A 17,121-nucleotide genomic window follows, 5' to 3' on the forward strand; every position below is an offset into this window, starting at 1 on the left:
TATCTACTGTGTAGAAATATAATTTCTCCATCATGGGAATGCTGGACAGATGATTGGAAACTTAGCTCTGGTTCTCATGGGAAGTATCATCTATCTGTTTTTCTGTCCACCTATCAGAGCTTTTCTGCCTCAAGGCCCAGATCTTGCCTCCAAATATTTATATTATCTTAGAAAGAATTCAATGTATCTTGTGGAACTACAAATAAATGGCAATAGATTTACATTATTATCCTGTTTCGGTAATCATATTTCAATCAATAATCTTTTGTGAAGAAGTTCAAAATAGGTTTGATGTCAAAATCTTGTTAGATATTTAAAACAAGTTTATTGAGCTGGAATGTTCATAAAATACATACTCATGTTAGAGACAAAGTTTGGCAAGTGCACACACATATACTTTATATAAAGTACTTATTTTCAAATGTGTTATGATTATATATTATTTGTTAAAAAATTTAAATCCTCCCTATCTACCCTACATTTTCACCTCTACATTAATCCCATGAAGCTTGAATCTAGTGATCTGCTTTGTTGCTTGAAAGTACATCCCATCATTTCAGAAACAGGCACTTATACTCCAAAATTACAGTCTTCAAATACCTGACAAGGTGATTCCAAAACCCAGTTATATGTTTGTGTGTACATGCACTTGATCCTTTCTAGTTTCTGTGCAGGGTATAGTTATACAGATATACTACGGTTTCTTTGTTACATGACACACATTTGGGTTATCTGAATGATGAATAATTCTGCCTTGTATTAATATTTCCATGTGTTAATGCATGAGCGCACTTGAGCAGAATGATAAGCCATATGAGAAAGTGATGCTAACTGTAAAATGGACTGGTTTTGGAATGCTTGCTACCTCGTGTTGTGCATCAGAGATCCACTTGTTTTATAACCTTGCCCCCTTCTGCTCTTGACATTCAGTTCTCCAACTCATTTTTTTGTACTTGTGTAGTGAGACATCATGGTGATCTGATATTGCAGCTTTAGACTAATTATACTATACAAAATCATCTTGCATGAGGTGAAACTGTGATGAAGAAAGAAATGAAGTTCAAGTCACATTCCCATCCTTACCTTACTAACTGTGAGCTCTTTAAATTACTTTGACTCTTTCTCCTTATTCCCTCCTTTACACTGGCCTGCATTTTCCAATGATTCTCACTGTCAGTAGGGTAAGACTTGGTGGAGCATGGCTTGCACTGCTGATGCCCCTCTAGGACACTAGACAGAAGACACTTTTGTCTCTGGAAAAGCAAAGGCAGCTGAACAGTAATGCAATGCTCTTGACCTATGTTCTTAAAAATATTCAATCAGTAACTTGTGTCAACTCGATAACTTGCATCTGACAGCATATAATCAGCCTGGAAGAGGAGTTCATTTGCATTAATGAGTGCCCGGCCCCATGTTAGGAGTTATAGTAAGCACTGTGGCACTGCCTTTTGTTGAGCAATCTTGAGAAGAGCAGACCTGGACCGGGAGTCATGGCCTGGACTTCTGTTTGGATCACACTTCTGGCTCACTGCACAGGTCAGGGGGTCTTTTAGGGCCAGAGTGGGTATGCAATGGTGCACATCTTTTCTCTGCTTTACTACTGACCACTGAATTTCTCACCTGTTTGCAGGGGCCATTTCCCAGGCTGTTGTGATTCAGGAATCTTCACTCACCACATCTCCTGGAGGGACAGTCACACTCACCTGTGGCTCCAGTACTGGGGCTGTTACCACCAGTAACTTTGTCAAGTGGGTCCAAGAAAAATCTTACCGGGTACACAGTGGTCTAATAGGTGATACCAGCAACAGAATCCCAGGTGTTCCTGCCCGATTCTCAGGTTCCCTGCTTGGAGACAAGGCTGCCCTCACCATCACAGGGGCACAGCCTGAGGATGAGGCTGTGTATTATTGTGCTCTATGGTACAGTGACCATTTCCACAATAGCACATGCAGATGGAGAAGTAGAACACAAACACCCTGGTAGAGCCTTATGACTACTGTCTCCTTACTATGTGACTACATCTCCCTAGGCTCAGAGAGCATGTTCTCTATTACTGCAGAGAAAGTCATAAAAGCCTTTATCTAAGGTTAACAAATGTTTTATTTCAACATATTTAATGAAGCCTGTCCTGGAACTTGCTCTGTAGACCAAGCTGTCCTGGAACTCAGAGAGACTGGTCTAGAGAATACACTAACTATCATCATTGAGCTTTCATCCAGTGATTGATGGAGGCAGATGCAGGGATCTGCATCCGAGTGCCAGGCTAAGCTCTGGGAATCCAGTCGATGGGAGAAAGGAGGGATTCTATGAGCGAGGGATGTTGAGATCATGATGGGAAGACATGCAAAGTTGACCAGCCACACTAGTGCAGACCCATGAACTGTGGACTGGTGGCTGTGGAGCCCCCATGGGACTGGACTAGGCCCTCTGGATATGGGAGACAGATATTTAGCTCAAACTGTTTGGGAGACACCCAGGCAGGGGGATCAGGATCCATCCTGGTGCACGGGCAGGTTTTTGGGAGCCTGGTGCCTGTGGTGTGGCACCTTGCGCAGCCTTGGTGTGGAAGGAAGGGGCATGGACCTGCCTGGGCTCAGTGTGCTGGGTTCTGCTGACTTTCCATGGAAGACCTTGATTTAGAGGATGTGGGGATGGGGAGGGTGGCTTGGAAGGGAAGGCTGGAGGGTGGGAGGAGGAAGGAAGTGGGATCTGTGGGTGGTATGTAGGATGAGTAGAAAATTTCTGAATAAAAAATGAAAAAATAAAAATATAAAAATTAAAAAAAGAAAAAGAAAAAGGCAGAGAGAGAGAGAGAGATCATCCAAATTAACAAAATCAGAAATAAAAAGGGAGATATAACAATAGACAATGAGGAAATCCAGAGAATCATCAGGTCATATACTTCATAAATCTGTACTCTACAAAATAGGAAAATCTGAAGGAAATGGACAATTTCCTGGATAGGTAACACATACCAAAGTTAAATTGAGACCAGTTAAACTATTTAAATAGATCAGTAACCCTAAGGAAGTAGAAATGGTCATTAAGTCTCCCAACCAAAAAAAGCCCAGGACCAGATGGTTTCAGCACAGAATTCTATCAGATTTTCAAAGATGAGCTAATTCCAATACTCTTCAAATTGTTCCACATAATAAAAACAGAAGAAACATTACCAAACTCTTTTTATGAAGCTACAGTTACCTTGATACCCAAACCACACAAAGATGCAACAAAGAAAGAGAATTACAGACCAGTCTCCCTCATAAACATTGATGCAAAAATACTCAATATTATTGGCAAACCAAATCCGAGAACACATCAAAAAAATTACCCACCATGACCAAATAGGCATCATCCCATAGATGCAAGGATGGTTCAACATAAAAAATCTGTCAATGTAATATACCATATAAACAAACTGAAAGAAAAAAAGCTACACGATCTCTCATTAGATGCTAAAAAAGCCTTTGACAAAATCCAACACCCCTTCATGATAAAGGCCCTATAGAGATCAGCAATACAAGGAACATACCTAAACATAATAAAGGCAATTTACAGCAAGCTGACAGCCAACATCAAATTAAATGGAGAGAATCTCAAAGTGATTCCACTAAAATCAGGAACAAGACAACACTGTGTACTCTCTCCATATTTATTCAATATAGTGCTTGAAGTTCTAGCTAGAGCAGTAAGACAACAAAAGGAGATCAAAGGGATAAAAATCGGAAAGGAATAAGTCAAACTTTCACTATTTGCAGATGATATGATAGTATACATAAGTGACCCCAAAAATTTTACCAGGGAACTCCTACAGCTGATAAACTCCTATAGTAATGTGGCAGGATACAAGATTAACTAAAAAAAAAATCAGTAGCCCTCCTATGTACAAATGATAAATGGGTTGAGAAAGAAATCAGAGAAACATCATCCTTTACAATAGCCACAAATAATATAAAATACCTTGGGGTAGCCAGGCGGTGGTGGCGCATGCCTTTAATCCCAGCACTTGGGAGGCAGAGCTAGGCGGATCTCTGTGAGTTCGAGACCAGCCTGGACTACCAAGTGAGTTCCAGGAAAGGCGCAAAGCTACACAGAGAAACCCTGTCTCGAAAAAAACCAAAACCAAAACAAAACAAAACAAAACAAAACCTTGTGGTAACTCTAAGCAAGTGAAGGACCTGTGTGATAAAAACTTTAAGTTGCTGAAGGAAGAAATTGAAGAAGATATCAGAAAATGGAAAGATCTCCCATACTCATGGCTAGGTAGAATTAACATAGTAAAAATGGCAATCTTACCAAAAGCAATCTACAGATTCAATGCAATCCCCATCAAAATCCCAACACAATTCTTCACAGATTTGGAAAGAACAATACCCAACTTCATATGGAAAAACAAAAAACCCAAGACAGCTAAAAGAATCCTGTACAATAAAGCAACCTCTGGAGGCATCACCATCCCATACACCCAGTTCTGCTGTAGAGCCATAGTAATAAAAACAGCTTGGTACTGGCATAAAAACAGACATGTGGACCAATGAAATTGAATTGAAGACTCTGACAGTCTGCACACCTATGAACACACGATTTTTGAAATAGAAGCAAAATTCTACAATGAAAAAAAGAAAGCATCTTCAACAAATAGTGCTAGGATAACATGTTAACATATAAAAGATTGCAAATAGATCCATATCTGTTGCCATGCACAAAACTCAAATCCAAGTGGATCAAAGACCTCAACATAAATTCAGTGACACTGAACCTGAGAGAAGAGAAAGTAGAAGTAGTCTTGAATGCATTGGCACAGGAGACCACTTCCTAAATGTAACACCAATAGCATAGACACTGAGAGCAATAATGAATAAATGGGACTTCCTGAAACTGAGAAGCTTCTGTAAGGCAATGTACATGGTAAATAAGACAAAACCACAGAATACAGAATCAGAAAAGATCTTTACTAACCCCACGTCTGACAGAATGCTGATCTCTAAAATATATAAAGAATTCAAGAAACTAGACATCAAAATATCAAGCAATCCAATTTAAAAAAATGGGCTACAGAGTTAATAGAGAGAATTATCAACAGAAGACTCTCAAATGGCCAAAAGACATTTAAGAAATTGCTCAACATCCTTAGTCATCAGGGAAATGCAAATCAAAATGACACTGAGATACTATCTTACACCTGTCAGAATGGCTATGATCAAAAACACTGATGATAGTTTATGTTGGAGAGGATGTGGAGCAAGGGGAACACTCCACCACTGGTGTTGGGAGTGCAAACTTGTACAGCCACTTTGGAAATCAGTATGATGGTTTCTCAGAAAGTTGGGAATCAATCTACCTCAAGACCCAGCTATACCACTCTTGGGCATATACCCAAGGAATGCTCAATCCTGGTGCATGAACTGGCTTTTTGGAGCCCAGTGCCTATGGTGGGACAACTTGTGCAGCCTTGTTGCAGGGAGGATGGGCTTGGACATGCCTCAATTGAATGTACCAGGCTCTGCTGACTCTCCATGGGCGACCTTGCCTTGGAGGAGGTGGAAATGAGTGGGTGTATTGTGTGTGTGTGGGAGACTATTGTCTGAGACCAAAAGTGTGTGTGAGTTTAGGGTCTTCTAATGAAATATGGGTCCACATCCCTGAAGAAAATTATCCTCTCCTCCCAGCAACTATCAGTTGCCAGTATTTCTTCAACTAGGGGTGGAACTACCTGACATTCTCTGGTGTGATTTCATGACACTTGACTTTCTGTTATCAACTGGCTTATACATCTTTGTATATTTTTTGCCTACATTTTCTGCCTACAACACACATAATGATTGATTTCAATCACTATGTACATCATTCCTTGGCAGATATCTCATGGCTTTTGCCTAAAATCTTGGTGTCTCTAGTGCAATGCCGGGTTCATTATCACAGTTTCAATCTATGGCCTCCTAGGGCCTCTTGAGGTATGAGAGCCTTTATGCAGGGACTTCCCTGCTATGTGTTGCCTGGCCTCAGGGTCTGAAATTATGAAAGAAGATTGCAGGACCTTTTTACTTGTCCATCTTTATGATTGTAAGGCCAGAACCACAGGATGACACTGCCAAGTTTGGCTGCCAGCTTGTGATTGATCCCAGAGCCCGTGAAGCCTTTATCAGCTATTGTTTGCAGCTGCTTTGTGGGAGCAGAAAGCTCCTTTGGATTTTCCCCTTTCACAAGTTGGAAGCTTAGCTGAGTGAAGTCTTGCCCTGATAGAGCCCTACCTTCAGCAGTGCTGAGCAGGGGTCTCTCTTAATGGTGCTAATCTTATATCTTTCTGCACAAGCCTGAGCTGTAACATTAAGCTTTCCAGTGTCTGTTTCCTCTACAAGTTGTAAACTTTGAATTTCTTTCTGCCATATTGTTCTTTCTTTCATTGTAGACTTGCATATGAGTGACTGCTGATAACCACAAACAGATTCAACACTAGCTATCTTGAAATATACTCTCCTGAAGAAATTCACCCATTGTTTTATAATTTAGCCTTAGGCAAGTTCTTAGTACAAGGGCATAAAACAGCCATATTTTTTGCCAAAATTTCACAGAAATTGTTTTGAATCTAGTTACTAAAATTGTTATCCCGTGAAACCTCTTAAGCTGGGCTTCCACAGCTCTAAGTAGTGATGGGTCCTTAAACTCCACTCACAGTATTCAATTGCTTTTCTAGTTGCAAATTTCCAAAGTCTTCTACATTCTTCCAAAAAATCAAAACAGAAACAAAGCATAGCAGGATCTGTATTACTAACTTTTTTATTGCCATGATAAAACACCACAACTAAGGCAAGATGTAGAATATTTTATTTAGTCTTACAGTTCCAGAGGGCTAGAGTTTATGATGGTAGAACAGAGGTAACAAGGGCCTGCATGGAGACAGGAAGAACAGCTGAGAGCTCACATATTGAATTACAAGAACAAAGCAGAGAGAATAAACTAGAAATGTTTGAATCTTTAAATTATCAAATTCTGACCCCCAGTAACTCACTCTAGAATAGCCACACCTCCTACCTACCAACTGGAGGCCAAGTATTCAACACCTGAAACTGTGGACAATACTTTCAAACCGTGACAACCTGTCTTATTATTATAGCTTGCTGTGGATATCTTTCTGTATGCTGTGAATATGTGTTGCTCTGATTGTTTGATAAATAAAACCATTTGGCCTATGGCAAGGCAGCTTACAGGCAGGCAGGAATTTCAAAGAGACAGAAAGAAGGAGAGGAGGGATGCCAGCGAGCTGCCCAAGGAGCAACATGTAATGGGACATAGGTAAAGCCATGGAACATGTGACAATACATAGATTAATAGTTATGGGCTAATTTAAGATATAAAAGCTAGCTAGCAAAAGGTTTGAGCCATGGCCAAACAGTTGTAATTAATATAAGCCTCTGTGTGTTTACTTGGGGGACATGAGTGGGAGAGATTTGTTTCAACCACCAGCAGGCCAGTACACAAAAGAAAAATCTTCCAGCTACAATAGCTAATACCTTATATTCTGTATTCAATGTGAATAAACAGAATAAAAATCTTATATTTTTTTCTTGTTTGGGCAGAACTAAAAGGGTTTTCTCCCATTTAACATTTTTCTTTAAAACTTTTTGTTTGTTTCTTCTGTGTGTGTGTGTGTGTGTGTGTGTGTGTGTGTGTGTGTGTGTGTGTGTACAGGCACACCATAGCATACATGTGGAATTTGGAGGATAACTTACAGAAATTGGTTTTCTCTCTTCATCATGTGGAATCTGGGGATCAATCAAGCTCAGGTTGTTAGCTTGCCTGCAAGAACCCTTACCCATTGTACCACCTCATGGATCCCTCCCATCACTTCCTAAAATGTGATACAACCATAAATGCAGATATTAAAACTATAAAATACATGATAAAACAAAGGGACAGATCTAAGTAAGATGAGTATTCAAATGGATAATTTGAGGTAACAGAAATACATAATAGGAAAATCTTTGAAATGCAATTTTATTAAAAATAACCATAAACTATGTCATACCAAATTATGTTCTCAAATAAGTTAAAAATCAACATATGAATGGGAAATCATACATGTGTGAAAGTTTTGTTGTCTCTGCTATTCAAGGCATTTTTTACAACTGATCTGAAAAAGAAATGCAAGCATTCCAGTAAAAATGGGCAGAGCATGTAGATGGACTTTCACATACAAAGATAGACAAACTGCCAAGAAACCCTTAGGTTGCTATAATTTAAAAATAACTGGAACAAGAAAGACATGGAGAAGTGAGGACTTTCAAAATGGCAACATATAATTCTTTACCAAATTCAGAATGTCAAAGTTCGCCAAAACTTTAACAGATTTACCATCTCAACATTGCATTATTGAAGTTATAAATAATTGTAAAATTAAAATATTAAAAATAACTTTGCTCTAGTTACATAATAGACTGCTGTTGCTAAGACCAAATTGCCTGAAAGAACAACCCAAAGTGAAGAACATTTTACTTTAGCTTCAGATTGCACAGGTTTGATTTTGTGGCTGCTCAGCACTTTGTACACAGGCAGAGAGAGCATCACTGGAGGAGGAGAAAGGAACTAGGGACTAGGAAGAAGTTCCCAAGGACATACCACCTATGACCCACTTCTCAGAGTAGACCCTGCCTCCTTTTTATCCCTCCCTTCTTCAAATATTGTCACTTTATGAATCCATCAGTGAATTAATAAATTGATTATGTTTTATCCTTCAGGATTCACTCAGTTTGAAAATATTTGTCAGCTAGTAACCAAGATTCCAACATGTAGCTGGGCAGTGGTGGCTCACGCCTTTAATTCCAGCACTAGGGAGGCAGAGGCAGGTGGATCTCTGTGAGTTTGAGGCCAGCCTGGGCTACAGAGTAGTTCCGGGAAAGGCGCAAAGCTACGCAGAGAAACCTTGTCTCAACACCCCTCCCCCCCAAAAAAAAAAGATTCCAACATGTGAGTTTATAGATGGAACATTTATTATTCAAATTTTAGCAGTATATATTTAAAACACTTAGAACATTCATTCAAAAATGCTTGCATGCTTATATTCTTAACACAGCAATCATAATCAAAAGGGAAAAAATGACTGCCATAATTAATAATGAACTACATGATGTTTGTTTGAAATAGAAATGAGCAGGCTGTGAAGAATTACAAAAGTAGATGAACATCCAAGGTATTATGCTTGATTATCAGGAATGCATAATCTCAGAGGCAGAAAGACACTAGATGTCTAGGGCTGAAGAAAGGAAAATGGACATTTGTTATACACCTAGTGTAATAGGTTAAAGGTATCTCCATCTTGTGTCGGATGAATCTGTATTTGATTTCTATCCCCTACCCTGGGAAGTCCCCTGTGAAAGCAACCAATCCTATTCTAGAAACTCAGGGTTGAAATTCTCCAGATAACTGCATATTCTTGGCTCTTGTTAGACTGCTTGCATGCTTCCCTCTGCAACTGCAAAGCAGCATGCAATTTCTTTGTTTGTCTTTCAAAGCTCCCTGCAATGTGTATTCAGAGATGCTCTATGAGAACCGCTTCTCTCTAGGCTCCTCCAGCCACCTTCATACAGAAACTCTGTATTAAACTTCAGTCCTTCTGAATGGTTGGCTCTGGGTTTTACCCATAACACCTAGTCTGTTCTAAGAAAGTGATTGCATAACTTTGTGGATGCAGGTAATGTCACTGACTTGCTTTTTGAAGTGATTAATCTTATGTTAAATTTAGTTCACTGCTAAGAAGATATGGAACACTGTTTAAGAAGGTATGGTGATCTGGCATTGTCCCTCAGTTGATAGTTTAAACCTGATTTGGAGGCAGATGTAAATTTAATATTTCTCCCATTCAGGTCGATTTAACTGAGGTATGCATACAGTAGAAAATGCAACATGCTGGGGGCCTTTCATTACCTTTGGTTAGCACTTCTGCTCATATGCCTCACAATTCCATTTGTTTAAATGCTCCCAATTTTCTTTTTTTCAAGACTTATTTTATTTATTTAAGATTTATTTTTATTTTATGTGCATTAGTATCTTGCCTGCCTGTGTGCCTGTGTGAGGGTGTCAGATCCCCTAGAACTGGAGTTACAGACAGTTAGTGAGCTGTGGGTGCTGGGAATTGAACCTGGGTCCTCTGGAAGAACAGCCAGTGCTCTTAACCACTGAGCCATCTCTCCAGCCCATGTGTTCTCAATTCTTAGATGTCATCAATCCTTTGCTGCCATCTCAGGTTGATGATACGAGGCTTGGCTCTGGGAAGGCTGATGTCCAACCAAACCATCTGTCTTTCACTGTTATCGAGGGTCCTTCTTGCACCGTCGATGCAGAAGGAAGTCAGAGAGGGTTTAGAGGAGGACCACCTGCTTGTCGTGGTAGGAAGTGGCAAACAATGAACAAAGCCCAGCTGCAGGCCGTTTATGCTCTTTCTGCTTGGTCTGCCACTGTGCTGCGCCCTTTGCTGTGATGACCAGCAAACTCACAATAAAGAAAAGGCCACTTTGGTCAACCGCTAAGGACAGCACATCTTTGAAATCAGGGCTTCACCTGGTAAACGTCCCTGCATCCTTTGTAGGAGGCTCCTATGCAGGGAAGGGGGCAGGGCCCCTGCTTCTCTCCGGAGTTCCTAGGTAAGGCTGTCCTGAGTGACCTGTACGGAGACAGTAGGGGGCGCTGCATACCTGTCCCTTTGGAAATCAGCCTTCCACTCCTCTGGTAAAAGCTAATGCTCAGGGTCCAGAATAAATCTGTAATCTTGGCTCTTTCTGCCCAGCTCCCCCAAAAGAAGACTCAGAAACTGAGGTGAGAGGCCTTCTAGTGGAGGACATGATTTGCATGGGAGGTCCCTCTGTCCTATTTATGGGAACGTGGGTACACAGACACTAAATGGTCTTTGCTGCAGCATTAGGTCCTCAGGAACCAACAGTCCACAGATCTCCACGATGACTGGGGTCTCCCTCCTTCTCACTGTCCTTACTCTCTGCACAGGTGACTGCTTGTAAAAAGCAATAGGGATTAAGGAGTTGCTAGAAATGTAAACTTTCCTTCTATTGGAGAGCAAACTAGCCCTGCTGTGTCTCCATGTCCTCTGTTACAGGGTCCTGGGCACAGTCTGGGCTGAGTCAGGAAGCCTTCATGTCTAGTTCTATTGGACAAGAAGTCACCCTCATCTGTACTGGAAGTGGTGGTGATGTTGGACTCTATGATGCATCCTGGCACAAAGAAATTCCTGGTGATGTACCCAAATTTGTGACAATTGGCTATTCCCGGCCCTTTAGCAATACATATTACCTAACTATGACAGACCTCAAGCCTGAAGATGAGGCCAGTTATTACTGTTCAACATGGGACAGTAGCACAAATGCTCACACAGTGCTCCAGATGCATGGGGAACTGAGACTGAAACATTCCCCTGACCTTCACTAGCCTACTCAGGCCATGGTGATCTAGCAGTTAAAGTGGGCAGCTGTGAGGACCAGTGTCCCTGTTATTACATCAGATTGTCAGAGGACAGATCAGCCTTATGTGATAGCTACAGTTGGCAATCTTCATGTGGTTGGATCTTAACTTCTTTACTGAGATATACTGTCCAAGAGACCAACTGTTGCCAAATGTGCAGTAAAATTCTTCTTTTCATATTTCTATGGTGTTGCAAATTTCACATAACATAAACTAAGAATATAACACCTTAAAAAGGAACAATTATTCATTAGAAGGACAGCAGGTTATTGTAAGTTTGGCTTGCAACTACACTTTTTGTTTTCGTTTTTTGCATCGCTTTTGGTATTTTTAGGAAATTGTCTACTAGTTGGCTGTTTTGGACACTTCTCAGACATAATTTTGTACTATCAGGTAATTATTATCTTTAACTTGAATTGTATGGATACACTACTGGTGGCCCACCTCTAACCGGGTTAGAGGTATTTGGTTTGAATTTTTGTATTTATAAGCATTTTTATTATAGATGTCAACCTACAATTTTCAAGTGCTTCTGTGGACATACCCTTTGGGGACAGATAACCAGGACCAGAATTTCTAGGAAATACTGTGACTATTTGTGGAAATTTCTCCTTTTTAAAGTGGATGGATAAATTCACAGGTATGTGAGCAAGGTATGCTGACCCACATTTTCTACATTCTCACACTAGTGTTCAAATTCCAAGCATTTCTTTGGGCATGTATTTCCAAGTATCTTTAACAGATAACTGAAATATGAAAATCATCATTCTTTGGAGGAAATGCCTCACTCCTTTGCTAAGTTGCTGTGCCAGTTAATAGTTCCATGAGAAGACGAGGTTCATGATTTCTCCATGATATCACTGACCTCACTGCTATCTGCCATTTTGACTTTAACCTCTTTACTGTTAATGAAATACCATTTCATTATATATTCAATTGTAATCAATGGATTGATGACACTTGCATTCTCTGAATCACTGTAATCTATCTAATCCATTATAAACAAATCAAAGTATGAGTTCATTCCATGAATCATTGACTCCAGGACTCCTGACTTGTTATTGCTAATGCCACTGAGTATATTCTCAGTTGTACAAAGCAGATAGGAACAACTACTTCAGATAATAAGTTGTTGGCATGAAGCCATCTCTCCATGCATAATCAGAAGCCATAAGAATTCTGTATGGTTTGAGTGTTTCAAGAGCTGAGGCCTCACTCATCTTTACATAGCTCTAAGTTCTCCTTTTGAGATGGTCACTAAGCAGTGGGGGGGATGAAAACAAGGTGGGCATGTGTCTCCTGAGGCTTCACCATCTGTTGCTTCCCTGGGAGGGTAAGTTGGGGTAAATATTTGACTCCTGCCCTGTCTCCTACATGCACCATGCAATCTTTATTAATAACACAGAGCCTGAATACATGCACATGCAAATTAAATGTCTTCATCTACAATGAGACGGATTCAGAAACATCTAGAGATATAGCATATTGGTAGATAAGATGTTCTAATGTCACATGCCAAAAAAAGGTATGCTTATTGACTAGACTAATATAATAAATGTATTTCAATATACGTTACTAAGAATGTAGCTAATTTGATTTTTTTCTAGTAATAACATGGAAAAATGGTAAATTCTAGTGCACCTTAGAAACAAATAGAATGCTGGGCAGTGGTGGTGCATGCCTTTAATCCCAGCACTTGGGAGTCAGGGCCAGGTGGATCTCTGTGAGTTCGAGGCCAGTCTGGTCTACAGAGTGAGATCCAGGACAGGCACCAAAACTACACAGAGAAACCCTGTCTTGAAAAAACAACCCCCCCAACCCCCCCCAGGGAAAGAAATAGAACAGTGAACATACACTATTATATATTGAAAAGAATTAAAAATATTACTGTAAATAGCTGTTGAAATAAAAAATTTATTGACAATTCAGAGGCATGCAAAGGTTTAAAATAGGCTTATGAGGGATGCCAGTTGTGATGTGGCATTTAGACAAAACAGTGTCAAAGAAAATTATAAATCACCATGCAATGTTTGCTTCTGTATTTTAAAATGTAAATTTCAGAATGATATATGCAGAAACTCTTATTTAGGAAGATTTAATGTTATGAAGTTGGAATAGCATAGAGTAGATTTAGCCACTTATTTCTGATCACAAGAAAACTGGACAATACCACTTGATAGATATAAAAAGCACTGCCATCCTTAAGGCTCAGGAAACATTGCAAAAAAAGAGACAGAAAGATTGTAAGAGCCAGAAAAAAAGGGAGTTTGCTGTGAGATTGTGTCTCCTACTAATATCAGAAGCTACACCCACAGAGTCTCACCAACATGATCACCTAGACATGGTTTGAACTAGGATGACACCAGTGAACATGCCAAGCCGGACTGGGAAAAGTCCACAAGTTCATCCTGCACAGACAACTACAGGCCACTAAGGAGAGCTGGCAGTGGGAGAGGTGGTCTTCCTCAGGGAAGAGCACACTGACTGGTTATCATGGTCAGCCATGATAACATGCAAACAAGTAACATTATATGCATTAAACAGTGTATACTTCGGAATATATACATGTATATAGTAGGGCTTGAGGGAGTAATGGACAGAGAGAAATGTTACTCAACTATAACCTCAAATAGAAAAAAAGTCAAACCTCAGAAAAGAGACAGTGCAGGGTTTGGATGCTGAGCAGAGCATGTAGTCACCTTTGGTCACGGTGATTCTTGCATGGAGCAAGTTAGGAGTAGAGCTTACTAACTGCCCGAGACTTAGCAAACAGAGCCAGAGGTAGTGAGCCTGAGGCTTCCATGACAAACACATAGTAGATCTGGAGAAGACAAATGGATGAAAAAAGGTTGACACTTCTGTAAACTGTCTTCCCATGTCTTTGAAGAATGTCAAAATATCTGTGTGGAGAATACAATCCTATTATTTAAAAATAGGGCAGCCAGGATATGTGGGATGATCAGTTTTTACTTTTCACAGAATGGTGAGAAACACTACAATTCTTATCCATTATCAAAATAGTACAGTTTATTTTTTCAATCATTTCAATATACACCAGCACTATATTGAAGATGAGAAGACAACACAATTTTGCAGAAGATTTAAAGATATATTACAGGAAACTCACTCAGTTGTCATAATTTTTTTGTCAATTTGACACAATCTAGAGTTATCTGGGAAGATGAACCTCAAGTGGGAAAATGACCTTGTCAGATTGACCTATTGTTAAACTTGTGGAGCATTTTATTGGTTAATGATTGATGTTGAAGAGTCCACTGTGGGTGGTGCTTCCCTGGGGCAGTTGGACCTGGAGTGTATTGGAAAGCATTCTGAGAAATCTAGTAAGCAGTACTCCTCCATAGCCTCTGTATAAGTTACTGCCTCCAGATTCATGTCTTGAGCCTGTCCTGACTTCCCTCAGTGTGAGACTGTGCCCTGAGAGTTGTATGAAGAAATAAACCCTTTACTTCCCAGATTGCTTTAAAAATTTAAAAGCAGAGAAAGATAATATTTTTTTAAAAACATGCTAGTTAAAATAGCACACTAATATTTTCTCTTAATATCTTAATTACAACAATATTAGTATAGAGAGAAAAGACAAAGTTTTGAGTAGCAAAATAGAAAATTCTAGTTCATAAGCATAAATTGATGAGAAAGGGGTAATTGAGGCTAAATGTAAAATTGCCTCTGGATATTTCTTGGGGTAATTTCTCTGGACTTTCTTGGGCTCATATGTCAAGGTTTCCTTGATGCTTCCATCAGGTAATGTTAGATAGCTCTTCCTGGCCACATATGAGGTTGTAGTATGACTGAGTCTGAGCTGACCTTGTGTTCAGGGACACTGCAGCATGAGTCTGAGATTCTTCTGGAGACTCCTGTGCAAATTTCTAAGAGCTGCAACCTTTACCAACTTCCCTGGTTTTACACTCAAGGCAAGCCACTCTCTCACCCTCCTGTGTCCTCAAGACCTCTCTCTGATTCAGAATCTGTAATCAGCAGCGTCTGAAAGAATCACGAAGGGAAAAGGCAACTATGAATAAACCCACCCCCCCCCTTCAGAAAGGAGGAGCTAATACCCTGGGGGCAAGCAGCTGCATGGAGGGAATGAGAGAGGTGTACCCACCATGACTGTATTTCTCTACTGATCCTTCTTGCTAACTCTACAGGTAGAGATTGGCCTAGAAGACCAGACTGATATCCAGCCTGTCTTAGAGTCTTTGGTTCATATAGTAAACAGTGTCTCCTCATTTTGCCCATCACCACTCTGTGTCTGTTTGTTGGATCCTTCAATTACCCAATTGCTATTCAACAGCTAACTTGTTCTTCATCTCTGTGAGCATCTTCCAGACTCATGGGTACCTTGAAGCAGTGGTTTCATTGTCCATTTCAATGGTCTATCCTACTACCAACTGAAGTTAGGAGGCCTCTTCATATATGAAAAATGCAAATTCACAATTAGAATAGGGAATCCCCTTCCATCACTTGGGATACAAGGATGCTTCATGTGATTAAGGTGTAGTTAACTTTTTTTTGTAATATATAGGTTCAAAAAAAAATACATAGGAACAGGTTTGAGGTGTCAAAGTTGGGGCAAATGCTGCTGGCTACAAACAGGTCACAATCTTACTGCTGAAGCATAGTTATATTTCTCCAGTATTATCAAAATGAGGATGATGACAGCTATATATTGAAGAAATGTGACCCTCTGGGGAAACAGATTTTCTCTATCTATGTTCCTTAGTTCTCCCCAGAAGACAAATATTTGTGACACTGAATTACCATCAAGAAACTCTCCAAGGTTCTCATGATCCAACAATAGTGTCCTATCCTCTTAGTGTTCCTTGTCTCTTCTTTGTCCACCTTATATGATTCTCAGACGCCTCAGTCTATGAGTCATCAAGCCTTCTTACCCACCCACATTGGAATCCAATCTTATCTTTAATTTTGACTGTGATTGAGTCAACAGTGTTGGGCATCACCAGTAGAGGAAATAATTTTGACTTCCTTTTTTATATTTTTGAATTACTCTCAGTTCATTAAAGATAAGATGGCTTGATAGTAAAAAAAAAAAGTTGCACAATCCTCAATTCCTTGAAGGTAATATTATAAATAACTCTCTGGTGCTGTTTAGGCATGTAGATGATGGTTCCTGTCAAGCTTATATCACAGACTACTATGTCTTTTACTTTAAACAGCACTGAATTTTCCCAAGACAAATATTAGTTAAAATGTGTGCATTTTCCAAATTGTCTTCAAGCTAAATCCTATACATCCTTCTCTAGGGTCTCTCTTGCCTGGTAGGTCTGCCTGACTCTCCCTTCCACTAACCATCACCAACCTGCCAGACCTATAACAGGTCCCACATGCAGTGTACAGACTAGTATAACAATGCCTCCCAGCACCCCAGCAAATATCTAGGCTTCAAGAGGACCTGATCTGCCTGCCCCTGATACACAGGAGCTTCCAACCCCACACCTAAGCTCTCCAAACAGCCGTATCCTGCACATCCTTACCCAGGGTCTACCTCAGTGAGTTTGACTGCCCTCCGTGCACCTTTCCTAACCTGACAAAACTAGCCTGGGTCCCACATGCAGTGTCCCATCCTAGTCTAGACATGCCTGATGGAACCTCAATCACATCCTACAGCACATCCAA

The 17,121-nt window shown here is 40.1% G+C and overlaps 1 gene segment (V, D, J or C); it reads left to right on the top strand.

Annotated features, from left to right (window-relative positions):
* The first annotated feature begins 1,490 nt into the window (after positions 1–1,490).
* Positions 1,491–17,121, top strand: part of LOC131922436 (Ig lambda-2 chain V region MOPC 315-like) — a 271,341-nt gene continuing 255,710 nt past the window's right edge. The window contains 2 exon segments of the V gene segment in view: positions 1,491–1,536; positions 1,631–1,932. Of these exon segments, the coding sequence occupies positions 1,491–1,536; positions 1,631–1,932 (348 nt within the window).

Source organism: Peromyscus eremicus, chromosome 12 (assembly GCF_949786415.1).
Source record: "Peromyscus eremicus chromosome 12, PerEre_H2_v1, whole genome shotgun sequence".
Taxonomy (NCBI): domain Eukaryota; kingdom Metazoa; phylum Chordata; class Mammalia; order Rodentia; family Cricetidae; genus Peromyscus; species Peromyscus eremicus.